Here is a 27,927-nt window from a genome sequence, read left to right as displayed (position 1 = left end):
ACCTTACCCCAAATGTGCATTTTGGAATTGACCCCACTTAAAATAATTGTATATATAATTAATGGTCCCTCTTCTCTGTTTATGTTTTCTCTAAGGTGGAATTAGTGAATAAAAATGAGTCATTTAATCTTGTGATAGGTTAACATTAAACGATCCACATTTAGTTGGTACTCCGTAACACTCCACTCATCATCCATTTAGTTGGTACTTCACTACTTCGTAGTTCGTACGTCGTTGTAAAGTTAATACTTCATCTTTTTTTTTTTTTTAATGTACTCGGTTGTTATAGATATTTTTTTTAAATGCTAGTGAATTGAATTGAATTGAAGTGAATACTTGTAAATTAATTGAGACTTGAAAATATGTCCAAAAGAACATGGACTCTTGTTATCTGAACTTAATTACTTTTTAGAGTGAGTAGAAATAAATTAAGGAGTAAATGAATAAATGGCTAAATTCTTCTAAAGTCTAAGAATCAAGCCAACAAAGTAGAGCCGATCAATATGAGCCCGGCCTGTCCGGAAAATTAGCGGGTTTGGGCAGAATATTTAGGCCATATTTTCGGGCCCGGCCTGAACATTAAAAAAAATTGGCGGGTTTCGGCCAACGTAAAACTACACTTTTAGTTATAAAGTTAGCCCAAAATAGCGGGTTTGGGCACACATAATTGGCCTGAAGCTTGGCTCGGTCCGATCCGGCCCGACACAATGGGCAGGATATTAAGGTCACGACTCGTCCTGAACCCACCATGGCTCGCCTTTTAATCAGGTCTACAACAAATTCCACTACAAGAAATTGTACTATTAACGACGGGAAATCCCGTCGCTAAAAGCCAATAATTGTTGATTAACGACGGGATTTTCCGTCGCGAACCCGTCATAAAAGGGGGCCGTAATTAATGGAAAATCTCGTCGTTAACCCGTCGTAAAAGACATTTGCGACGGTTGTTCCCGTCTTTGTGTGCGACGGGATTTTTACCCGTCGTTATTAGGTTGTCATAAAAGATACAAATTCTTGTAGTGAAAGGTACGTTATTATGGAACTTTTTTTTTCGAACTTCGGTTTATTTATGTTCGGTTAAGATCCAATAAGTTTAGTTACGTTCAACTCGTTTCTACATGATGCATATATATGTAGTGATGTACGCATAGCCAACATCCGAAGATGGGGAAGCTTGTGGCCCTTTGTTACCTTTCGTGCTCAGGTGTACTTGTTTGCCACTTTAGCTTTCGAAGGTTGGAATTATCTTACAGACAAGAAGGCATGTTCGATCAAAAGATGGATTTATTTAACTAATTAATTAAAATTTTAATTAACTTTTAGATAAATAGTTTTTGTAATTGCATGGGCTCAACTCACCCTCTAAAGAGAACACCAACACAAGCCCCATCTAATCTACTTATAAATTCACTTTGTACACCCTTTTATACACATCAACCATTATATAACTCAATAGAAAAACTCATAAAAATGGACTTTTGCATAATCCAATTAGCTTACTTCTAGTATTTTTGTTTTTATTTATATTAAATCTATAATCTATTCTACGGAGTATATCCCGATCTTGAGTTTAAATAATAAAGATTTTATCACTAGCATATGACATGTTTCATGTTATCATCGCAAAATAAATCTAACTAATTATGAATGTTATTAATGTAGTAACGTAGGACATCACCCGGGCCCAAAAAATAGTAACTTATTAAAAATCGTTCTTAATAAAGTATTATGTGTCACGTGGAATAGAATTCGAGTATACATGTGTCCCCTGCAAGATATGTACATCTAAAGTTGAATTCTTATCATATTACTATATTAGCAAATAAATTAGATATATTTTTAATTTATTACACATAAATATAAATAACTTCGAACTTTTTATATAATGCACACCGCATAGTACGTATAACATTCAAGTATTCAACGTACATAGTTATCTAAGGCAAGTTTTTAAATCTAGACGAACTTGAACCATAAACAAGTTTTTTGTTTGTTTCTTCAAAACATACTAGAAATGACACTTCATCTTCCAATAGTATTGACACATTTTTTTTGGCTGTTTTTAATTAGGCTTGCTCTATCTTCTAATTAATTATTTTTTAACAAGTTGAATCCATCTAATTGATTTTCAACAAGTATAAAATTAAAGCAAATGTATCATTGCCTAACTAATTCCATATATTTTTCTAGTTTAATGTCCAATGAAAATCTCTTTGTCTGTCTAGTTGTGTAGATGATAATATAGAACAATAATTGATTATGGGTAAGAGAGATGCATGTCGATCATCTAATTGATAAATAAGACGTGCATCAATTAAGTCATCTAATAAAATAAATAAAAGTCACCCTACCTTGTATATTGCGGGGGAACATACTGTATACTACCTTTGTTTCGAAATGTACAAATTTTTATATAAGGCGGTCTTACACAAAATACCACATTTGTGTCATATAATTTAATCACTGGAACTAATTAGTTAATCAATGAAACTAATTAGTTAAATACTGAAACCAATTAGTTAAGCAATGAAACTAATTAGTTAAACACTAAAACTAGTTAGTTAAACAATGAAACAAATTAGTTAAGCAGTGGAACAAATTCGTTAGCCAATCAAAGTGGTCTTTCCGGTAAGGCGGTCTAGCTTACACAAAAGTTGCCGTTCAAAACAATATTTCCACTTTTCATTTTAGTCTGTTTCATAATATTCTTTACATTGTACTTTATGTTATTTTATGGACATGAAAAATTTACTATCTTACCTTTCATATTTCTCTAACATTTACAAATTTTCACTCATTTCTCTTTTTTTAACCAATTGAACACCTAGCTTAGCATCCAACTAATATAAACACTACATAAAATCTATGTGCATTATTTAATTTGAAGTTTCAATTATTTAGTTTAAGTTTGTTACATAATGCTATATATGCAAGCGTGCAATGATCAATAGAAATGCAATCGTGCAAATTATTGTCAATCGATCTTTTCTTTTTACATGCATATGATTGTTAATTAATTGACAATAATAATCTCCAATTAATTCTCCATATATTATAAGTAGTACTCCGTACGAAGTAATTAAAATTCTTCACTAATAATGTGTTTAGGCTTTATGTTACAGAAAATCTAACTTTTATAACAGAGAAGATTTATCATTCGTGTGAGCTGTTACGTACATGTAATTAGCACTAATTAATCTCATATGTTAAATAGTACTCCGTACTAATTACATGATTAGAATCATGATTATAAATTTATAATTGATGGGTTTTGTCTATATGTTCGTGCCAGCTTCTTCTGTTGGAACCTGAATATGCTTCCATTTTAATCATAATTATTATATTATGATTTATGAGCTAATTAATTTCATTACTTGTAATCATATATAATAAACTAATAATTGACCATTAGGAAATGTGCCCCCGTTTAGAAAAAAAAAAGCTAATTTATAACTTATAAGTACTCCGTATTTACCATATTGATTATTCAAAGTTTGTTTAGAAAGAAGCTAATTTCCCTCGGCTAGAGTCGTCTGACACGGCTCGGACTCTGTTCTGTTCGACTTATTTTGATTTATTTCAGACAAAATAAGTTTAGATAAATTCATTTAAGTTCAGATAAGACAGTTAAGTTCATATAAGTTCACTTAAGTTCAGATAAGTTCAGATAATATAAATTCAGTCAAAATAATTCGAATAGAATGGAGCCTCGTCAATTCTGAATAGCCGAATTCTAGTAGGCTCTAAATTATCGGATTCGTTTGCACAAACATAATCAAATACTAGGAATATATATCCGCTCGTGTTACAAAGTGTGGATATTTTAATGAAAATTTGAGTAGTTGGGCACACGTACACTAACCCTAGCTTATATAGTGTTATGGACTTATGGTAGATTTCCTAAGATTTTTACAAGTTGTTTAGCCTTCGCAATCATTTAGGATAAGCCTATTTCGGTCTACAACCTACAAATTAATTAGATAATTGTTAAGACTAATCACCCATCATTAAAAAAAAACTAGCGTCCTAAATTGTTGTCTTAAAGCATGATAAAATGAACAAAACTTAAATTAGACACACAAACATGCCACGATACGATGATATATATGATCGATCGATGCCACCTGGGCTTCAAAAATTCCAACACAGCACGAGTCGGACACGACACATATGCTATTAATGGGTCAGATCTAGCCGTCCCCAAAGCACACGGGGTGACAAAAGTACGAGTCAGACGGCCTAGCAGTAATTATAAGAGATTTACCCTGCATGTTCACATTGAAAAAGGTAAATAAAAGGTCTTACACGCACTAGCTAGGTATACAATAAATTTATTGTACATCGGAATAACTTGTACCCAATTTTTGTTAACGTACTTTTAACATGTTTATATTAACTTTTAGATTATAATTTTTTTATGGATAAATATTTTAAAGGGTTTACTTTTATACATTAATTATTAGTGATTTTGAAGGGAGAATTTTTATTAAAGCGAAAAATTTATCACTAAAAAAATAGATAACTTCATGTTATACCGAAATACTCCCTCCATTTCTTTTTGTTCGTTACGTTTGGCCTTTTACACGTTTATTAACGACTAATTAATGTACATTGAGATTCATCCATTTTTTTTATTAAAATAAGAAAATTACATTTATTTATAATGTTTTCACTCTTATCAAAATTCTGATATTGGAAAAATGAAAAAATTAATGACCCAATAGAAAAGTGTGAGAGATTAAATGACCCAATGAATTTAATTGGTTAAAATAATCATTTGACACAAATTTTAATAGAATATTAAAGCATTTATGTGATAATATAAAAAGAAATGTAAAGAACATTTTTAAGACACCAAAAAAGAAAAACATAAAAAATAAAAAGAAACGAAAGGAGTAATTTTTACTTCGATGTACACCATTTATTGTACACCACACTTAAATTAGAATTTACGAATTAAAGACAAATGATTAGTATATTAATTGTAATCGTATGACGCAAAATCCCACCTGATCTTTATTATCCAATCATTTGATAGATTTTAAGTGGTAATCATGTTCTATAATGTACGGACCTACAATTTTCTACCTGGATAAATAATGCTGAAAATAATTTGGGTTATACGGAGTACTATATAAGTAAACATTATAAATTAATTAATCTAACTTCTTATCTTAAATTCTTAATTCGGATTTTAAAATTAACAAAAAAACTTGGAAAGGTAAAATAATTATCGGTATGTCCTTTTAAACAAACTAATGAAATAAACTTAATTTCAATTTGTATTTTTTATTTTTTGACTACAATTGTAAATGAACTTTAAACTTTAATGAGGGTGTGTATATATTCTTCCTGTTTGGCTTTTAGAAGAACATAGAACTGCTTATACAGGTGTCTTTTTTCTTAATCTTCTTTCTGCTCATTACTTAAATATTTCACCATTTTATTAATTAGGTCAAAAAAATCAATCATTTATATAAGTACGTTATGATGTTATGTTTTATAGTGCTGTAAATAACTACTCTCGGTGTTCCATAATGTTTGTCACTTTTCCATTATACGCGGTCTTCAGTGCACTACTTTGACCATTAATAGTTTTATTTTTACATTAATAAAAATTATAACAAAATGATATTTAGAAAATTTATATTGAAACGAATCCAATGGTATCCCATGGGTTAATATTTTTACTCTTAATTATACTAGTGAGTTTTTAAACTTTGACCATGTGAACAGTAAACATGAGGAACATTATGAAACAGAGGGAGTAGGTGTTTCTATGTGTGGATCGTGCATGAAAACTATAAACTTTTTAGATAGATCCGCGTAGCAAAACTTACTTATGTGTTATATCTTTGATCATAATGATCTACTACGTAATTAACATTTTTTTTATATGTATTATCTCCGTTTCAAACATATCTTTACACTTACTATTTGTACGGACTCCGGTATAATATTTGACCATTAATATATCCAAATCTGTATGCGAAAAATTTATAAAAAGTTGATATTTATAAAATATATTTTGAGACGAATCTAACAAGATATCTCATGATACTTTTTGATAGATATAATGGTGATAAATTTATGGTCAAAGTTTTAATTGTTTGACACATTTTTCATGGCGTAGAGAACTTAAAGAAACAGAAGTGGTATGTGTCAAGAAAACTCGTACTAGATGAGCGTTTTATCGTAGTCACCTAAACGCGACTCAAAAGGATCGAAGCATGAAATAAATCATATATATATATATATATATATATATATATATATATATATATATATATATATATATATATATATATATATATATATATATATATATATATATATATTATATATATATGTGTACCTAATTAAACTAATGGTGAAGCAAATAATAGTAGTGGGAGTTAATTTAGAGGGCACATTAAGGCATTAATCTTGAAGATTTGAAGAAGAGGCCTAACTTAAAGATGGGCGTGGTTCGGGTCGGGCTTTACATCAAGTCGGGCTTAAAATTCCAAACCAGGGCTCAAGCTCAGGTCGGGCCTACGGGTTGTCGGGGTCGGGTTGGGCCGTCGGGCCTGCGCCTAATTTTACAAAATTTAGCGTGATTGTCATGTCGTGTTTTTACCAAAAAAATCGGCTCAGACCTGACCCTCGACTCACAAGTTCGTGCTCGTGCTATGCCGTTGTTTTTCGCGCTCGTGCCGGACCGAGATTTTTCGTGCCGGATCAGGTCGGATCGGGTCCGCATCTAACTATGACTAGTATAAAATGGCGTAGTAAAGATAACGATGGTGTCGGAGAATAATAAAGACATGTCTTCTTCCATGGGCCAGTCAAACCGACACTCCCATTTATACCTAAAACTATTTGGACCCATTGCACGTGTATCTATCATTGCTTCAATTCCATCTCTATGATATATTTCATTTCTTATTTATCGAATTAATCATTATCCTTAATTCCCTTAATCCATAACAAAAAAAAAAATATTAAAAAAATTAATATACGAGTCTGAATTAATAAATAATAACAATTGAAAAAACATTTATTGATCGATAAGAGTAAATTTACATGTAAATGTGTTGTGTATATTAGAATAACGTACATGATAATGCATGCATGGTCAATAATGAGGATAATGAGTAGAAAAATGTCCCGTAAATAGTAGTTTTAAATGATCGACCTATAACAATGCACAAACTTACATATTGTACCTAATCTATTGATTCACGATTTCACGCACAATTTGTGAAAAAAAAAAAAAAAAATCGCACAAGCTTGATAACTAATTAATTATAGTCGAAAATGTTTGATCTTTGATGATGATCAAATAAACGTACTTAAGACTCTTGTAGGTTACTATTATAATCAAATAAATTGTAACATGCGTTACTAATGATGTTTTGGCCTAGTAGTTAAAAGTGAGGGTATGTGTACAATAAGTTACACGTTCAGATCCCCCTACCTCATTTGTAATATGTATTGCTATTGTATTGATGATGATCAAATAAACGTAATTAAGACTCTTATATGTTACTATTATAATCAAATGAATTGCAACATGTGTTACTAATGATGTTTTGGCGTAATAGTTAAAAAGTCAGGGTATGTGTACAATAGGTTACATGTTCAGATCTCAGCTCCCCACCCCATTTGTAATTTGTATTTCTCTTGTGGCTCATTCGCACCCAAAAAAAATTTGCAACTTGCAATATTAACCCTAATATAAGGATCCATGTTTTCTTTCAGCCAAAAGGAGCAACCAGAAAACTACTAGATCGAGCAAGGTATTTTGAAGCAATGACACAAAAAAAAGTGGGATTATTCTTGCGTGGACCTGGTCCACAATAACATTAGTGTGGACCAAAAATCAATAGTTTTCTGTAGCACCTTTTTTACACTTAAAGTGACCTTTATTGTTCATATAGTAACTATAATAAATTAAACACCAAAATTCTTAGACATAGTAACCATTTTTTGAATCATAGTAACCCTATGTTTTTAAAAACGAATTATGACTTAAAATCACATTATTCAAGCATAACATGTATCGACGACACTAATTTGATATTTTTTTCCCCTTAATAATCTTAATAAAATGCCAAAATAAATTAGAAATAAGTTGTTGACTTTATTTTAAGGCATGGTCCACAATAAATTTAGTGTGGACCAAGTCCATTTAAGAACTGGTGAAAAAAGTGATGGAAATGGCCTTTGCTTAATGATTGAGACACAAGTTACTTAGTGTGGTTCATTTTCGATCAAGATTGTATGACTAAATCTAATCATTATTATAATTAATATAATTAGTAATAATCTAAGAAAGTTGTAAGTTACGTACACAAATCATAATTTAATTGAAAATGTAGTTTGAATAGGAAGCAATTCTTCCAAGTCTCAACCTTAAATATAGGACGATAGAGAGTAGATAATATTCTTTTGCAAAGAAATGAGTTACACAAAAGACAATTTAGATGGTCATGTCGATTAATTAAGAAGACTAATTAATTAGCTAATTAGCAAAAGATTAACTAGTTTCACCAAAACAAAGACGTACATAAACATAATTGGTCATGCAGAAGATAGTCATATTAGTTGGAGACAACTTAGGATAAGCTAATTTGGATTATTGTTTGACTAACTTCTGTTGATATTTGTGGAACGTTTGAATTTGCTTAGTCTTTTTCTGCCCATGACATTGGTCATGGTTCTTAAATTTGTAATTCAAGCAAGTGAATTTCTAGATTTGTTTGAGGATTTAAATTTTATTCTATTCGACTTATTTTGTTTGATTTATATTATCTGAACTTAACTGAACTTATCTGACTTAACTAGTTTGAAATAAGTCAAAATAAGTCAAACAAAATAAAGTTTTAATTAATTGCGCAACTTTACGGGATACAACCATGTATTTCCGTTGTTCTTAGATATTTTACTACGCATATTGTTTTGGATCCATCGTGGGATTATGATTAATGTTACCACACAAGCGAGAATGATAATTACGAACGTAAATAAAGAACACGAATATTGAATGTAGTTCAGTAATATTTTGTTACTTTCGTTAACATGCAGGGGGAGAGAAAAGCTATATTAATTGCGAGGAATACATATTTCAGAATGTAACTAGGTTATGACCTAAATGGTTTGTGTATCACTTTGCACACAGATGCGGAAAAGACCTACAAAATATGTTGTTGGGTTGTTTGAATAACAGAATACAATGAGATCCTCGTGCTAAGTTGTTCAAAAGAAAAATTAACTAATTCAAGACATATTCTAACAATTAAAAATATTTATGAAATGAACGCATAATAAATGATGTATTGAAAATGGACCAAAAAAAGGAAGTAGGAAAAAGTATTGAGTTGATGAGAGAACATTGGTTGATGTGATGATCAGCAGCTAAAATATGCATATATAAAATGTTGTGACATACATAGTTACGTACACGTACCGTATAATTAAACACTCTTGTATTCAGGTTGAAGTTCCAAACTTTGATCACTTGTATCTTTTGATCAAAATCCACCGCTGCCCTTATATACCTAAGAGCAAAGCGCGAAAGTCTTCATCCCTTTTGTCTTACTCCCTCCGTCCCGGAATACTCGACCCGGTTTGACCGGCACAGAGTTTAAGGGACTTGAATTGACTTATTTAATTTAATAGGTAGTAGTTGATAGTGGGGAATTATTTTAATGTAGTTAGTGGGAAATGTGTAAAGGGGTGGGGTTGGAGGAGAGTAGGGGTTGAATTTTTAATTATTTTTTGTATGGAGTAGGGGGTAGGTGGGTTAATATGGGTGGAGTGAGAAATAATATAATATTGTTAGAATATTTCCATTTTTAGAAACAGGTCAAGTATTTAGGGACGGACCGATAAGGAAAACAGGTCAAGTATTCCGGGACGGATTGAGTAATGCATTAATCATTTTGCAAAGGAAAACAAGCGCACGTCTTGATTTTACACGGAGGGGAAGAAAGAAAGTGTCACCAACAAACTACTATTTCACATGAAAAGAAGAAATAAGCAATTTTCTTACATGCTACAAAACCCTAGCTAAAGCCTACTCTAATATGTAAATGTCACAACTAATACAGCTAAGTTAGTCTAGCTAATAGCCTTCTAATTAAGATTAGGGTCATTTGCCCATGGTTGGAAAGGGTTTAGCACTAATATAGAAAGCTATCTTGCTCAATTATTTCTAATCATTACCCTAAATAACAATATTTTATTGTATTAATTGATTTACCCTGAAATCACTCATAGATTGTTACTCACTTACTCTACAATGTCATCAAAACAATTACCTACATGTTTGGTGACTCTTACATCTAATCAACACATTTGGTAAACTAAACATGACTATCAAATCTACTAACCACATAAATATCGCTAACTGCTGTACCCGGGTACAGCCAGCTCTGGCTGTACCCCCCAAAAACGACGCGCTCATATTGTTTGTTCATACTTGTCGACTGTTTGTTCTTTTTTATTGTACTGTTTGTTCATTCTTATTGTATTGTTTGTTCATTCTTGTTGTACTGTTTGTTCATTCTTGTTGTACTGTTTGTTCTTTCATGTTGTTTTTTAAATTCATCATCAAATTTTCATAATTGTTGTATTTTTTGTTCTTTCTTCTGGAATTTTATGTTCTTTTTTATATTGTTTGTTCTTTCTTGTTTATTTGTTTGTTTATAATAATCATATGGTTAATGTTCATAATTAAACTCTTCATTAATCTTTTATTCTTTCTTTTTGTATTGTTTGTTCTTTCTTGTTGTACTGTTTGTTCTTTCTTGTATTCATCAAACTTATTGTTGTATTGTTTGTTCTTTCATGTTGGCTTTAAAATTCATCATAAATTGTTCATAATTGTTGTATTGTTTGTTCTTTTTTCTGGAATTTTATGTTCTTTTTTATATTGTTTGTTCTTTTTTGTTGAATTATTTGTTCTTTCTTGTTTATTTGTTTGTTCATAATAATTATCTGCTTTATTGTTTGTTCTTTCTTGTTGTATTGTTTGTTCTTTCATGTTGGCTTTAAAATTCATAATGAAATTGTTCACTTCATTGGTCTTTTATGTTTTTACAAGCGCCTATATTGTTTATTTCCAAATAAATAAATAAATGTTCATTTCCAAAATAGTAAATGTTCATTCCAATAAATAAATAAATGTTCATTTCCAAAATAGTAAATGTTTATTCCAAATAAATAAATAAATGTTCATTTCCGAAATAGTAAATGTTCATTTTTGTAGTTTATTTCCAAATAAATAAATAAATGTTCATTTCCAAAATAGTAAATGTTCATTCCAAATAAATAAATAAATGTTCATTTCCGTAATAGTAAATGTTCATTTTTGTACCAGTATTTGTTCTTTCTTGTTGTATTGTTTGTTCTTTCATGTTGGCTTTAAAATTCATCATAAAATTGTTCATAATTGTTGTATTGGTTGTTCTTTTTTCTGGAATTTTATGTTCTTTTTTATATTGTTTGTTCTTTTTGTTGAATTATTTGTTCTTTCTTGTTTATTTGTTTGTTCACAATAAATATATGGTTAATGTTCATAATGAAATTGTTCACTTCATTGGTCTTTTATGTTTTTACAAGAGCCTATATTGTTTATTTCCAAATAAATAAAAAAATGTTCATTTTCGAAATAGTAAATGTTCATTTTTGTAGTTTATTTCCAAATAAATAAAAAAATGTTCATTTCCAAAATAGTAAATGTTCATAAATAAATAAATAAATGTTCATTTCCGAAATAGTAAATGTTCATTTTTGTACCAGTATATTAATGTTCATTTTAAACAACACAAACGACATCATTTTGGATGGGGGTACAGCCAGCTTTGGCTGTACCCGGGTATAGCCAAAAATTTGCGCATAATTCACTCTGAGTCACAATCATATTGCCACTATTTTTGTAATAATGCAATCAATTACGGCCTCTGGAATTTGAATTGGACCCTCGTAATTCTATAAAGAGAAATTCCATAATTAATACTGCATCCGTTTCATTAAGATCTTTACGCTTTCAAAAATGTGTTCAATAATCAAAACTTTGACCATAAATTCTCACTATTATATCTAACAAAAATTATAATGAGATATCTTGTTAAATATCAAATTTTTATAATTTTTTGTCAAACAAAATTGGATATATCAACGGTCAAACATTGCACCGGGTCCGTGCAAATAATAAGTGTAAAGATCTTTTTGAAACAGAGTTAGTATTTTTTTCTACACCCAATAACTACTCTATGATATCTAAAATAGTCGATCATGCACTCACACTGGTGAGCGTAAGAGTGATTGTTTGGTTGAACACAGACTTTCTTAATTCTAGTTGACTTCATTTCCTAAGAAATACAAATATTTCTAATTTACTACGTACATGAAAATATGAAAACGGAGAATTCAGTTTCACCGGGTCCATGCCGGAGACAGCGGGACAGGCGTGCCGCCCCGCTCAAGCAAAAAGTCCCGAGAAGAACTCATCATCAACTCCTTTGACCCCGCTCGAGTGGGAAAGCAGACAGGTGGGTCGTGCCTGAATTCAGAACAGACTTTAGAACTGCTATTTATCTAATCGAGAGTGGTTAAGGCTTTTCCTCTGTTGACCAAGCATGAAACAATTTAAGCTTCTCAATATCATTTACTTTATGTGATTTTTTATGTCAACCAAACAACTACTACACAGTATATAGTCAGTGTTATCTGTAAAGACACTTTTAGTTAAGAGGGGTTTTATCAACTGTTCAAGGGGTAGAAAATGGCAAGACAAGAGAACCAGATTATGTCTTTATGGGCTATACTAGCTAGGACCAATTAGTCTAATCAAAACTTTAAAGCAACAAAACAACGATCTTTTCAAATATACTTAACAATCTTAGCCTTTATTATTTAGTACTGTAACTGTGTGATGCAAATTGATGCCTAACATTCTCAAAAGAAGCTTAACTTATGCTTAAAAAGACACTAAAATAGTTCTCCTCGTGCATGGATTCTTCCAGCATGTCCAACCATCTGCGTAGTGCTGCTTCTGTACTGTTCTGCTTAGGGATGTCAAACGGGCGGGGCAGGTGCGGATAACCTATTATCATATCCATACTCACTATTATCCATCATCCATTGAGGATACAAAATTAATATCCATACCCGCCCAAGTGGGTGTAAACGTTAATCCAAACACACTCCACCACCCAAATAGGTATCCATTACCCGACCACATATCCACGTATACTTTCTTATAACCGCATAAGAATTTTTTTTTTGTTTTTGAAGTTATAAAGTAATTGTGAGTAAGAATTGGGCAGACGGATGGATTTGGAGCACGTAAGCGGATAATGGGGCATGTATGATCGAGTTCATATCCACCACCTGCCCACTACCATTGATAATAATGGACTTAAACATCAATACCCTCCGCTACCCGCCAAAGTCATACTCATACCAGCTCCAGGTGGATACGTTGTGAAAATCACAAAATTATACACACCTATCATCCCTAATTACTTAGCCTTGTATATAATTCTTTAATTAAACACTTTCCATATCTGGATCGCGTTAATTTGAATCATGTTTGAACTATTTTGGGTTAAAGTTCTGGCTAATTTTCGTAATTTGTCCAAAGTATAAAGTAACTAATTTGATCCAACTAGATGGAACCACATTGAGAGCTACTCTTTGCAACTATTTTAAACCCGACCGGCGTCCGCCACTTCCTAGTTAACAAAACCAACTGGGTCGAAATGTACACAACCTTACCTCCCTAAAGTCTTTTTCTTTAAATTCAAAATGAAAAAACTTCTTTCTTCTACAACATTATTCTTGGTTTCTTACACCTGAATAACATACAGGATCGAATCTTAACTATGCAGCTAAAATTAAAAAAATAATAACCATCACCAGCTAGGACAATTTTCTGTTATCTAAATTCTCACAAAATAACAACACATATTCTTATTTACAATGGTTGTACAATAAATATTGTACACTAGAGTAAAAATTAACTCAAAATGCTTAAAAGTCAAGCTTATATATGTAAAAGTTATCTATTTTTTAGTGAATTTTTTTTTTTCATTTTAATAAAACTAATTTCTTCAAAATCACTAATAATGTATAAAATTAATCATATAACCCTTTAAAATGTTTATCTATCAACTTTTTTTTACTAATATAAAAGTTAATTAAAACTAGGTTAAAGTTACAAGAAAATGAGTAAAAGTTATATTGGTGTACAACAAGACCTTTTGAAATAACAATTATAAAGGCAAATTTACCAGAAATGAACTTTTATAGTTTAAAATTTGCGAAAAGACCTTACAGTATACATTTTTTTGGTGAAGTCAGACCTTTAACTCAAATTTATTTGTGAAAGACAACCTGACACCACTTTCCTAAAAGTCAATACCTGAAAAATCAAAGTCAATGCAGGAAAGTGGGAAATATGTTAAGGTCTGACTTCACCCAAAAAAAAATTCCAAGTTCCTTTCTCGCAAACTTTGAGCTATAAAAGGTCCTTCTTGACAAATTTGCCAATTATAAACCTTAATTATTCAACTGCTACAATTATTTAAAAAAACGTATTACTCAATATTACACAAAAATTTTAGTCATCAAAAAATAAAATCATCACTAGATGATCTAGGCAAACCTTTGATGACATCTCTGAGAGCATTATAGTGGCTTTCGCATTTGTGATCTGAAATTACGTTGCTCGACAGTAAAATTTTCTGGAAACGCTGCCCAGGCGGCCACTTCCAGAGTGTGAAGAACTCCTTCGCTTTGCTCCCATTGTTGCTGATACTGGTTTGGGTATCTGGATTTCTCTTTAGATAGTATACGGTGCCAGGAACAAACAACTCTTCTTCATGCATCAAAGTGGGATTTTGTTGTTTATTCTTGATAACAGCAGTTGGTTTGGAGATTGGGGGATTATTATCTGCCCTAGCAAGTGAATTCTCACTTGTTAATATACCTGTTAATCAAGACGCAACTTCTACTTATCACATAAAACCGTAATTACCAATACCATAGTTTGATGTTTGAACTTCTTACATGTTCACCGCTTAGGCAGTATATGGATATACAGTCGAGTCAAGGTGAAACTTATCAAAACAATGCAGTGGAACCTTAACCCAAAATGTGGAGTCAACTAAATTCTTTGAATATAGTAAGTGGAAACCTTGAAAAGAAGTAATTTACGCCAGTTGGGCTCTTAAGCACATTTGCAAGGCTAGAGATAACCTACACTTAGGTAATACTTGGTTAAATCAAAGTAATTTCTCAGTTGCTCAAATGTACTCTAAACTACTTGAGCCGAGTCAAAATCTGCATTGGTGTAAGCCAGTGTGGAATCATTAAAATTGTCCTAAACACAGATTTGTGGTGTGGCTGATAATGCACGAGAGGCTGCTTGTGATCAACTGATCATAGTTCTGAATCACACAAACACTTGTTCTTTGAATGCCATTACAGTTCTCAGTGTATAAAGCTGATAAAAGAGTGGCTTGGCATAAGGGCGCTTACCACAGAGTTCCCCAAACTGTTGTCTTGGGCTCACAGAAGATATAAAGGCTCACGATTTAGAAAAGAGATTATTGTTTCTGCTGTTGTGGCTACAGGTTATATGATCCGGAAGGAGAGGAATAATGTTCTATGGAACTCCGAGATAACGGGAGTGTATAAACAGGGCAAGAGATCAAGTTTTGCGTGAAGGAAAGAGTGAACCTCCTGCTGAAGAAGAAGATTACTTAATCTGATTGGGACTGGTTGCAGACTTGCAGTCTCTGTAATTGCCTAATCGGTGATTACAGGTTGTTTGGCTTTTGTGCCTGTGTATAAGTTGTTGTTTTAGGAAGATGGGTAGAGACATGTCTATACTTCTTTCCTTTCTTGTAAACTTTCAGTTGGGTCAAGTAATAAAATTTCACTTTCCAAAAAAAAAAAAAAAAAAACCTTGAAAAGAAAACTCAAACCCCTTTCTTGGCCACTTTAGGGAAACCTACGGCGAAATCACCAAGAGACTAAACTCACGAAAGAGAAGAACAATTCTAGCATATATGAAAGAATTCCTTAATAAACTAAAGTTCATTTTCCTTAAATACTGAGCTCGAACACAAGGTCACCTAGATGGTGAACACATATAAAAAGCAAACCAGCTAGATCAGCAAATAAGGTAAGAATTAAGCCACTATGATATAAACTACATATGAAGTAACAATTCTAGGATGTGTGCAATTTTTGCTTTGTCCAATATGAATGTCCAAAATAACACCAAATTTTGGTTATTTTTATTTCCCATTAGCACTTTTACCCACTCTACAGAAGTGAGTATGATTGATGGTAGTGATTTTTATATGGAAGAAGTGAAGTGAATATTAAGAAAACCAAAGTTTTCAGTGGTGAAAATTACAGATAAATTGAAACAAGAACTGTTTTCAATGGGTATATTTACAGCTTTACAAGGAGACGGAGTCATACCAGAGTGGTTGGTTCTGCTTCTAAAATTTGCATAATCAGCCACTTTCCGAGCTACATCTTGTACTGAAGACATGACCAGTTTTGCATTCATGAGGAGTTCCATAGCACTTTTCCAATCTTCCTTCTCCAAGACACTCATCCTATATCAAAATGGCTAGTCATGATTCATGACAGTCGGCAAGGGTAAACCAGTAAACACAAAATAACTTCTTCTTTATGTTACAGCGTATTATTAAAACAGAATGACTTGTCAGATTTACACCAGGATGACGACATAGTATGACAGTACACTACCGAAGCATGGAAATCAACTATATTACCACTTGCATTAGGGATATTAAGCAACATATATGATGGATGCATATGCAGATAACAACAACAACAACAACAACAACAACAACAACAACAAAGCCTTAGTCCCAAAATATATGCAGATAAAGGAGGGAAAAATTATGCTCTCTTTTGTTTTTCTCTAAAGGGATAAAGAGGAAGAAAAACACAATTAGTAAATAAGCAAAAAGTCATGGGTCCAAATTTAGAAAATCGGTTTGGTATGCCACTACAGCAGCTTTAGTGTGGTGTTTTGGTCACAAAAAGTCCAGACAGTGGCTTATACTGTACAACAGATTAAGTATATAGTGAACACTAGAATTCTGAATATAGTTCCTAGGAAGATTAGTGCTATAGATAGTAATTGGTTTAACAATCTGTAAAGTTGTGGTTGAAATTGTTCTTAGGTTGGTGGTTTATTGGTGCTCTCTTCTAGAAGAGGAGCCCATCCTAGATGGTTTACTCTCTAGTCTTGGGCTTAGTTTGTACTCCTCTAGATTGAAGTCTAATATACCTTTTACTTATCCAAAAAAAAAAAAGCAAAGAGGGTATTTGTTTTTGTGGGAAATGGAAGAGGGACTTGGTTTGATAAGAGTTTTTGAGTAATTTTATCATCTATTCCCCCAAACAATGGACTAGCAATATGCCGATGAATCCCATATATTAATCCCAATCTCAATCCCATCCCTATCCCATCCCAATCTCTATCCCACCATCAAGTCCTCAAACTCCCATTACCACATGTCAAACGCCCGGAAAGGGTAAACATTTACCAGCAAAAGGAACCCTCCTTTTCAGCCTCAAGCACCGTCAATATCTACCAAACTTTAGTACTCCAAACTTGTCAATATTCGATAAACAAATCAATCGACGTAAGGGACACATTGTTCAATACAACTTTCTAAAGTGTTTAAGTTGTCAAGGACAAGAGGTTGTTAGTCAAACACACGCCCATTGCTCGTTGTAGTCATTACTGATTATTGTTAATGAGGATTTCAACTCCTCAGCCTGCCACGTCACATGTGTATCTAACACGTATGTACTGGAAAATACAATGAGTACATGCTAGGGCTATTGGGCATATTCAATTCAAACGTATTAGAACAAAAAGGGATTCCTTGTACACATCACATCCAACAAAATCCGAATCTTTCAAGGCTCCAATTAACACAGCTACATCATTGGTTCATACTCAAGTTAAAGAATTACAAGGACAATATGACTCCCACTTTCCAACCTTCCCCATTATTCTCAGAATTTTCGACCCTGCAAAAAGAAGGTTGAGAAAAAGAAGAAAAAAAAAAGGAAAACAAGAAAACATCAGTAGAAGCTATCCAGTGATATAGATTCCATGAGATTGCTCAAAAGCATATATGATGAAAGATGATGCCCCAACTCTCTAAATATCCTGTCCAAACTCTATTTACCTAATACTACTTATCAGCCATTCAGCCTCCAACTTTCTTTGTGCATGTAACAATAGCATCACGAGACAAGATCATCATTTGAGCAAACCAAAAACATAATACTAAAGACATTATTATCTTTTTCAATCCATCTTCCTCCACACAACACAGTTTCACCTCAGGCTCAACCAGAAACAGTATCATAAAAAATTAAAAAGAAAAAGGGCACGTGAGATAAGTGAGAAGCCAATCAGCAAAATGTCACGAGCCATCTCTAAAATCCCCTCACCAAGGCAACAAGGCAACGGAAGTTATCGCATGGGCGATATCGATAAGCGGCAAGGCAACAACATGGACCATGGGGGCGCGCCTGGGCGCTGACAACAGGAGGCACCCACTCTCTATAGAGGATTATTTTTAATTAGCCACAATTTCCTAGTGAACACCCCACTTGACAGCAACTCTATAATGGGTTGTTTGGTGGGTCAAATGAACATGGACTGGGAAGAAACTTGGGGTCCCGCATATTTTGGCTAATAAAGACAATGGTCGGCCAAAATTGGGTTTTGAGGCCCGCAAAGGCCCGATGGTGCAGCAAGCTTCTCGGGATGCCTCCGGAAGGTTCTAGAGTGCTCTTGGGCATTCTAGCTTAGTTTTCTCTAGAGTATTCTAGCATGGATGAGTCTATAACACCCTTGTACAGATTTGTAAAGTATTTTCTAGAAGTCTCCTTGTATCTTAAGGTTCCTTTGGAGGGTAGGAACTCTCTAGAAGTTTAGGGAACACTCTTTTAGAGAGGTTATGGGTTGTTCTAGACATAGAAGTCTCTAGGACTTTAAGGGCCTATAAATAGGCATGGGCATTCATTTGTACAGATAATCAAACACGTGTACAATTCTCTCAAGCAATATAAAGCATTATTAAAAGTCTTAAACACTTAGCTGTGTGACGCTAGTAAGCAGCGTGTTAGCCGAGGGAAAAAGGGCAGCACGTGACAACAAGGACCCTTTCGTGGTTGTCCTTTGACTAATTCCCACTAAAGGCTGAAGCAAACCCTCATGTCAGCATAGGAAGAAAATTCACCCTCCTTGACCACCTCCTTGACCACCATATAAGGCCATATATTCACAAGTAGCATGTCACATCCTTAAATATTTCACAAGAGTACATGACCCAGCACACATATATATATATGATACTTAAGTACTTAACTCTAAAAAGTTTCCCATCATCTCTAATACTTCCCCACTAACTGCAATAAGCCAAGAACAATGTAAAGTTCTTCACACTTGAAATCCTGCAGCATCTCATCCTCAACTGTATTCCTCAATAGAGAGAACTACTCCAAGAATAATAAGATATAATTATTCAAGGGACAAGAACATCAGTTACCTAGCTAGGGCTGGGGTGGATATAATACTAACAATGGTAACACTTAAAAATCAGAATCATAAAAGAATCTCACGAATTTTGTTAACTACTACACTATAAAGAAACAGGTGGTGAATCAGCATATCGGAAATATCATCAGAAAGGTACACTTGTAAAATCAGGAAACGATGATCCATTTACAAACAATCCCCAGCACACACCACCGAAAACTAAAAGAATATTGAATTAGTTATCACTTCTATTTCCAAGTTGTACAGCCTTTCTTCTATAGCTCTATGGAGTAAAAAAAATTATACTAATAGATTTCTCAACTCCTATAAATAAATCACCCCAAACACACAACAACAAAACAAAACAAAAAAACACTAATTGTTATTTCCTTGCATTTTTGTGTTTCGGTAGTTATGATTGTTACCATTATTATTTTCTCCTCTATAAATACATTATTTCACAAGGGTCCATCCTTTTCAATTGCTATCAAAAGGCCGCCTTCTATCCCGGTTGTTATATTCAATTGGGATCAAAAGGTCGCCTTTTATCCGGTTCTTGTAAAGGTGTTCTAATTGAACTTGGCAATTTACACACAAGAAAAAAAACTCAAGATATTGTTTTCTTCTTGTATTTTTGTGTTTCGGTAGTTATGATTGGTTCCCATGGCCACTCGGTTCAATTGCAATCAAAAGGCCTCAGTTCTTGTAAAAGTATTCTAATTAAAACTGGTAATTTGCTAACTTAAAAAGACCAAAAAAAACAAGATTTATTTTACTATTATTCTGGAAAAAAATAAATTCAAGGCGATTGCTCTATCGACAACCATGACCCCTCCCTAGCAACGAGCTTCACTAATTGCCCTAATAGGGGATCCACAAGCTCTTTATAGGGGGAAATGCACACCCAGAAAAGCAACATCATTTCAGTTTGGGTCTCACCGTTGGTCATAGGCAAGGTTAGAGAAGATGCTAAAAATGCAACCGTACATGTTCTTGAAAATAGATAGTGAATAGAAGATAGAAGAAATTTATAAGAAGCAAACTCTTGTTAAAAAAACGAAGTTTTTTCCTTTCTTTTGAGAAATAGAAATAGTAATAATAACAATAACAATGTAATGATTATAATTTATAATTATAAGTTTATAACAAAAACAACAATAAGAATAGAAGCACATTGAAAAGAGTACGAAATTGGGTAAAGTAACCTAAACATTTTGAACTCTGCAAGAAGAAGAAATGACAACAAGCTAAAAAGAAAAAAGAAAAAAAAAACTTAGCCATAGACCAGTGTAAAAAAAAAGCTCAAGTTGCACCAAGGCGATAGGGGCTTGTTGCGCCTAGGGGCGCTTCGGTGCGTCTCATTTGAAGTGAGGTGCACTTGATGAAGATCAAAATTTTGACTGAAGTGCACCTCTGGTAGAACTAAAAAAGTGCTTCCTATCACCTAGACACGCCTTAGACGCGCTTTTTCATAGCTGACATAGACAAGACCATTTCCAAGATGACACCAACAAGAGGAAAAAGGTTCTTCCAAATAACATTAAGCAAAGAGAAAACTCCCCACTACTTAAATTGCAGTCACGGAAATTTTAGGTCAGAATCGCTCAAAGAAAATAAGGATAAAAGACAATAAGGGCAGAAGTTTTGGAAAATAGGGGCAACAGCTTACAAGTCGGTTTGAATTATTTCATTCCTCAGCCTTGCCAAAGAAGCAACACTCAACCGAGGAACAATGTCATCCTGCATGAAGATGACAGATATTACTCTAAAATAATTTACTTTCGAACACGTGTGGGAAAAAGCTCTCTCCTAATGATCCCGGAATGCCTACCTGCATGACAACAGTGCTGACATAATCACAGCAGCTTTCAGCGAGCTCTTTGGACACACAAGGAGGAGGAGCAATCCCAACAGCAGTTACAGTACTGGGATCAAATCCTAGCTCTGTGGCTGATTTTTTACGAAGCATCATTGCCAATAAAGAAGCTGTAGAAGCTCCAAGAGAATGCCCCACCAACCGCAACCTAAAACCCTGTAAGTGAATCATGCGAAAATAACAGAAAAGTATATATCAATAACTGTTATTTGGGAATAATGCAAATAACATGGCATTTTCGTAAATAAATCGGTAGGAAAACTAAAAAAAAGGGTGGAAATAAAAAAAGAAACGAAAAAAGTGAATTAAATGAATAAAATATGAGGTTAACAGAATAAAAGGTTAGCTTAAAATCTTAAATGAATAAAAATTGAAGTTAAATGTATATGTCGAAAGTCTATTTATTTACGATTTTGCCATGTGATTTGTACTACATCAATGACAGTTATAGATGATTTGGAATCACCCCAAAATAACAAAGCGGGAGCAGGTAAGATGTAAACATGTACGTAAAAATAAACTCAAAAAAGAAACAGATATCAAATTGAGCTACAGAAAAAAGCTTCAGCACCTCGTGTTTATGCAAGCACTTCTTTATCGTTCCCATTTCATGATTCAGAAACCAGCGAGCAGCTTCAGCAGTACCAAAGTGGGTTGAGTAACCTTCGAAGGTGACATCTCCATCACTTGTTGACACAATATCAGTTACAAGGTCATATACTGTATGAGTTCCACGGATGCCAAGAATTACAAGTTTTCTGCGCGGATCAATACCAATGTAATAGCCAGGTCTCATCACGCTGGAATTCCTGATAAATTTTAGGATATTACTTTCTCGAAGCATGCTTAATCTGGCGAGGCCTGCAGGTGTGTCCCTATACGATCCTCTAGCTAATTCCAAGTGATATATAAGGTCTTCTACCTAGTTCACATAAGCATCAAGACGAGAGAGATAGTTAATAGTCTTAATACAAACAAAAATAGAACAGCTTAGTGTGAATCCTGCAGCAACTGGTTACTGGTCTATTTGGTTGATAAACATAATTTAAGTTTACATAAAGACATTAATTCTAAAATTACCACGGATGCTGAGGTGATTTGAGCACCCTTGACATCTTCATGTGGAGTTGCAGATGCTTGACGAAGATACATAAGGTACAGTCCAATTGTGAGATCAGCAAGGCTCCAGTCTTGTATTCCAGTCTTACTTCTCTGGATACTGGCAATAATTTCAGCAATTGAATGACTACTAGGTGGAATCTTGCTTTCAGAACCATTTCCTGCTACGTAAAACAACTGCCCCAGTTACCAACTGAAAGAATGAACAACACTTAAAAGAATACCCCATACAAAAAAACAATCAAAAACTGAACTTCCGGCAAAAAGGGTATCCCAAGACCTAGCATGAATGCATGATCAATGCCTCGCCAGTTTCTTTTTGTTTGATGAATGGTCATGAAAAACAAAGATACCAGCAAGCAAAAGCTTGTGGTTGTATTTAACTGGTTAAGTTGGAACGGTTGAGATCAAATATGTGTATTATGCAACTTTTAAGTAAGGTCAACATGACACCATGACAAAAAAAACTGTTCTAAAAGAAATCATAAATAAGGCCATATGGAAAGCTTTAATGCCACTACTCTCAGGGCCCGTTTGTTAGCCGCTACTAAATAGTGGGAATGGGAATAAATCTTAGTGTTATTTGGCAAGAAAATAACATCATGAGTTCCATGGAAATGAAATTTGTCTTAAACTTGATTTTTTCTTCATAAATTTTACATTCCCACCTAATACCACTCCCCAAATTTTAATGGATGGTAATGGAAATTTATAAAGAAAAGAGATAATTTTGAGTGAATTAGCATTACCATGGGAATGGATATTGATTTTCCTTACAAATTTACATACAAATTCATTCCCATTGACACCATTTATGGTCGGCTACCAAACGGGCCGTAAATGACTCTACCCGGAGGGGTAATGAGCAGGAATAATATATGCAATTCTATACAAACAATTACAAAGAAGGTGTTCCAAATAAACCCTTGATATAAAGCTGAAAGTCCCTTTCCTGACTAACAACTTTATGATACACTTATCCATTCAGTTAAACGTTTATTCCACTTAATACAAAGCCTTGTATCCAAACAACAAAAACAAAATTACCAGACCTGGGAAAGCCCACCTACAAAGCTGTAGAGCAGGTTCAAGTGCCTTTGTAAGCCATGCAAGTTCCACCTTCCGCTTACTATCATTCACTTCATCATCATCAGAGCTGTTCTTTCCAACTGCGCGATCAAAGTCTGTCCTATCAATGAGCTCAGGCCTCTTAGACATATCACACGAACCTTTACTTTCAGACTTTGACGATAGTGACCGATACCTGGTAAGAGCGCCATATACGAGCATTCCATATGATTCATGTTTCTTTACTATGTGCTTATCTACAGATGATTTTAGAATTATAATCAGATTTAACAGAAGAAATCAGAATACTAGGACGAGCAAATACAGGCCAAGTGCTTCAGCGTACAGAAACAAAGGTCGTGGTAGAAAAGCGACCAAAATGGCATAAATAAACATGTGGACAGAAAACAGTAGAATGGTTTGACGTTATATAAAAGAAGGTATGCACACTGAGCTACCGGATAGATTTAAGTTACCAATGGAAGGCAAACATCAAGCAGCAGAAAGCAATGAGAAAGGGCCATCATGGGATAGAATCATGGAGCAGGAAGAGAAGCTGCAATATAAAAACATCTAACAACTGTTACCTGATTCGCTAGTATGAGATTGGGTACGGGTTCTCAATTCGCTACCTAATTTGCTAAATTAAAGCAAAAAAATACCATTTTCATGTTGTAATTCGCTTTTTCGGTTCTTGACTCGTGGGGTGAATAGGGATTTAGGTAATATTGCATCTAACTAATGCTTACAGTCCATATGGTTTGAGATAAGAAACCCCTAAACTACTAAATGTTTAGGGTTTTCCCCTATAAATCCCATTCAGGTCAGGAAGTTTCTGAAATATTTTTTTCTGCTAACAACTGTGATCAGCTACTGGATGTTAGGACATTACTTCATGAGTTAATATAATTTGAATAGGACAATAAGAACCAAAATATCTACATGTCTTACAAAAAAGACAAGGTTGAAGAAAAAAACTGAACAATCAATAGGATTTCAAAACATACCAAAAGCTGCACCCGCAGAGGAAAGAGCACGATGACCTTAGGACCACAATAACCCGACTCCTCCAAAAATGTCTCCTTCAACCACCAATCCATTGAGTTCATGAAGACTTATATCAAAATGAAAACAAGAGCACGGGAAAATCCGCAAAGGATATTACAGCACCAGCATTCACTTGAACCCAACTCATTGATTGGTCTATACAGAATTAGAATGTAAGTTTCCTTCACATTATCCCACAGAAGCCGTACGATGTTCTTTTTCATGACTGTTGAACTTGCAATCCTCAGCCAGTTGATGCAAAATGAATGAAGCATCAGGCGATATCCCTTTGGGAAGGTGCATATCCAACAACTTTGAGTATCTTAAAGAAATCGGGATCTCCTGCTCGTTCAACTTATACGTGATCAAATTTCTCCATTCCTTTGACCTTCCTTCCAGGCAAATACCATGAAGCAAGGCAACAAAAACAAATGATTCTTCAAGGATATTCCTATTCACAAATCTATGTGTCAGCTGCAAAGCAGTTGTGAGCATTCTATGATGGCAAAGGCAGATGAGAATGCAATTATATACTGCCTTTCTTGGAGGCAAACCATCTGAAATCATTCTTTTAAAGAGTTCCAGAAAGACAGAACTTTCATGCTTTTCAGATCCATTTTCCTTCTCAGATATTGCAGCTGGCACGGCATTAGTAAATCCGTTTACTAAATAGTTGAATGTAACATCATTTGGGGTGCATTTATTTATTAGCATCCCTTCAAAGGTGAAAACTGCTTTGACAAGATTGCCCCCTTTGCAAAATCCACCTACAAGTATGCTATATGTGATTACATTAGGCGCCAAACCATGGCATTGCATCTCCTTGAAAGTTTTCTCAGCACCAAATGTATCTCCTTGGCGACAATACCCATTAATCAGAGAAGTATAAGTGACCACATTTGGTTTATGTTTATTTTCTACCATCTCTCTAAATATCCTCAATGCATTATCAAGGTCATGTTGCTTGACACAGCCATCTATTAAGGTTGAATAAGTAAATATATCAGGAGAGATACGTCTCTGTGACATTTTCTTGAAGCATAGAATTGCATCATTCATCCTCCCAAGTCTAGTGTATGCCTTAATCATGGCATTGTATCCCACAACACCAGGATCCAAATGTTTTTCAACAGCAAGTTCAAAGATCTTCTTTGCTTCATCTAGATTACCGTTTCTAGAAAATCCATCAACCAATGTAGTGTAAACTAATGCATCGGGATGTACATTTTGGTCAAGCATCTCACAAAACAACTGCTTTGCAGCAGAGAGCATCCCTTTTCTGAATAATCCACTCATAAGAACATTGTAAATTCCAGCATCAGGGATAACTCCCCTCTCAATCAATTGCTTCTGAATGTTTGATGCAGCTTCAATTTCACCCCGAACAACAAGTCCATGAACAAGTGCTCCATAAGTAACCATATCAGGTCTATGACCTCTCTCTGTCATTTCAATAAGCATACAGAAAGCCTTGTCAGGGTCGCCTTGTTTGCAATAGACATGAATGAAAGGAGTGTAACTATATTTATCAGGTGTCAAACCCCTTTTCATGGCCTGAACTAGAAGTGCATTAGCTTCCCCAACCTTCCCAATATTACATAAACCAGAAATTAGAATGTTATATGTCATGATATCCGGCTTACAACAACTCCCCTTGATTTTTCTAATCACGCCGTAAGGATCCACTAAACAACCATGTTTATACTGGGAATCAATTATGTTATTATGAATCTGAACATTGACCTTCAAACCCCTCATTTTCATCTCCGCCAAAACTCTATCAACCTCCTCAAACTTCCCTTCTTTGCAAAATCCATTTATCATAGCTCCATATGTCTCCACAGTAGGTAAAAACCCTTTGAAGTTCATCTCTTGTAAAAGCCTATTCGCCCTCGCAGTCTCACCTCTCTTGCAATACCCATCAATAAGAGTATTATAAAATGCCACATTCGGCACACAACCCCTTCCCCACCGATCCTCAATCATTTTCCTGCCCTCATCAACTTTGCCTAGTTCGCAAAAACCCCTCACCACGATTGCCGTACTATAATTATCCAAACAACACCTCCCACCACCACCATCTCTCTTAAGCATTTCATCATACACCTCTTGTGCAACCTCCATGAGACGAACTTTCACCAGACCATTAAGCAACGAATTACAAGCATAAACACTAGGCATACAGTCAAACCTATCATTTACAAATCTATACAACTCCCTAGCTTTATCAACCAACCCAGCATCAGCATAAGCTCGAATTAACACATCAAAAGCTTCAATAGTAGGCAAAATACCCTCATTTTTCATACAAATTAACACACTTTCAACCTCATCAAACACCCTACTGTTCCCTAAAAGCTTAAGAAGGGAAGAAAACGCATACCCGTCAAGAGGAGAACAATATTGTCGATGAGAAAACCATTCATAAAACTTCAAACCTAAACCAACATCACGAATTCGATCAAACACAAGATGGGCTATTTCTGAAGCTTCAATTGATTCTTCAGCGAGTTGGGGTTCCAGTAATTTTTCCCAATTTTGGTGGGTCCTAAGTAAATTGCATGCTTCATTGGCCAATTTCTTTATATGGGGTTCATAGAGAGGTATTTTTGCTGGTTTTGAGTTGGGATTTTGGCGAGGTTTGATGAGAGAGAGTAGTCTTTTGGACATGAGAGAGACAGTGAAAGGGAGAGTGTGTTAGAGTTGAAGAAGTGAATTCCGAGTGCAGGAACCATTGACGTTTGATTTGTGCGCAGTTTTTGGTTCAGTGTGATGAAAGTATGAGAGTTTGAAGTTTTTGGAGGGAGGAAACACAGAATTGAAGAACGTAGGGGGAAAGGGGACGACCCGGATACCTATCCATTGGGTCAACAAAAGTTTGATTGTGTTCGGGTCGGGGATAGTATTTTCAATACATATAAAATATTGTGACATACTCCGTATAGAATACTAGTACTTCCTCCGTATTTTTTTAAGAGATACACTTGGCCGGACACGGGTATTAAGAAGAATAATTGAATGAAATAAAATAATAAAGCAAGTGGGGTTGGATAGATATTTTAATAATTAAATATGTGGGGACCATGTCATTTTGATGGGTGGAGGGTGGGGTGGGTTTATGAAAATATTTGTTTAATAGGATGGTGGGTGATAGGGTATATTAGATAGTATTATTTAATTAGATTGTGGAGTTGATAAGTTACTAAAAATGACA

At 34.1% G+C, this 27,927-nt stretch overlaps 1 protein-coding gene across 13 annotated transcripts; it reads right to left on the bottom strand.

Moving 5' to 3' along the window:
- Positions 1-14,155: 14,155 nt before the first annotated feature.
- LOC110778899 (uncharacterized) lies at positions 14,156-27,547 on the bottom strand. 13 transcript variants are annotated; one of them, XM_056828644.1, is made up of 10 exons: positions 24,674-24,902; positions 23,863-23,923; positions 23,665-23,782; positions 22,560-22,759; positions 22,051-22,401; positions 21,435-21,635; positions 21,273-21,343; positions 18,025-18,081; positions 16,486-16,625; positions 14,156-14,980 (listed from the first exon to the last, which is right to left on the bottom strand). In XM_056828644.1, exons 3-10 carry the CDS (start codon positions 23,732-23,734, stop codon positions 14,619-14,621), a joined length of 1,452 nt encoding a protein of 483 aa, XP_056684622.1. In that variant the 5' UTR covers positions 23,735-23,782; positions 23,863-23,923; positions 24,674-24,902; the 3' UTR covers positions 14,156-14,618. The 13 variants fall into 13 exon arrangements, 12 of the variants coding, with proteins under 12 accessions (XP_056684622.1, XP_056684623.1, XP_056684614.1 ...); XM_056828645.1 differs by having other exon boundaries at positions 23,665-23,767; XM_056828636.1 differs by having other exon boundaries at positions 23,651-23,923.
- Positions 27,548-27,927: the final 380 nt, after the last annotated feature.

This window comes from Spinacia oleracea, chromosome 5, assembly GCF_020520425.1.
Source record: "Spinacia oleracea cultivar Varoflay chromosome 5, BTI_SOV_V1, whole genome shotgun sequence".
In the NCBI taxonomy this organism is placed as follows: domain Eukaryota; kingdom Viridiplantae; phylum Streptophyta; class Magnoliopsida; order Caryophyllales; family Amaranthaceae; genus Spinacia; species Spinacia oleracea.
The sequence above is the reverse complement of the archived record's forward strand: the minus strand, read 5'-3'. Positions and strand labels throughout refer to the sequence as shown.

Excerpts from the sequence above, each read along its gene's own strand:
- LOC110778899 (XM_056828636.1), bottom strand. The coding sequence starts at position 23,888 with ATGCTCGTATATGGCGCTCTTACCAGGTATCGGTCACTATCGTCAAAG. Across the intron at positions 22,402-22,559 it reads AAATCACCTCAGCATCCGTG|GTAGAAGACCTTATATATCA; the intron begins GTAATTTTAGAA and ends TATGTGAACTAG. Across the intron at positions 18,082-21,272 it reads GAAATAATTCAAACCGACTT|GGTCGAAAATTCTGAGAATA; the intron begins GTAAGCTGTTGC and ends TTCTTTTTGCAG.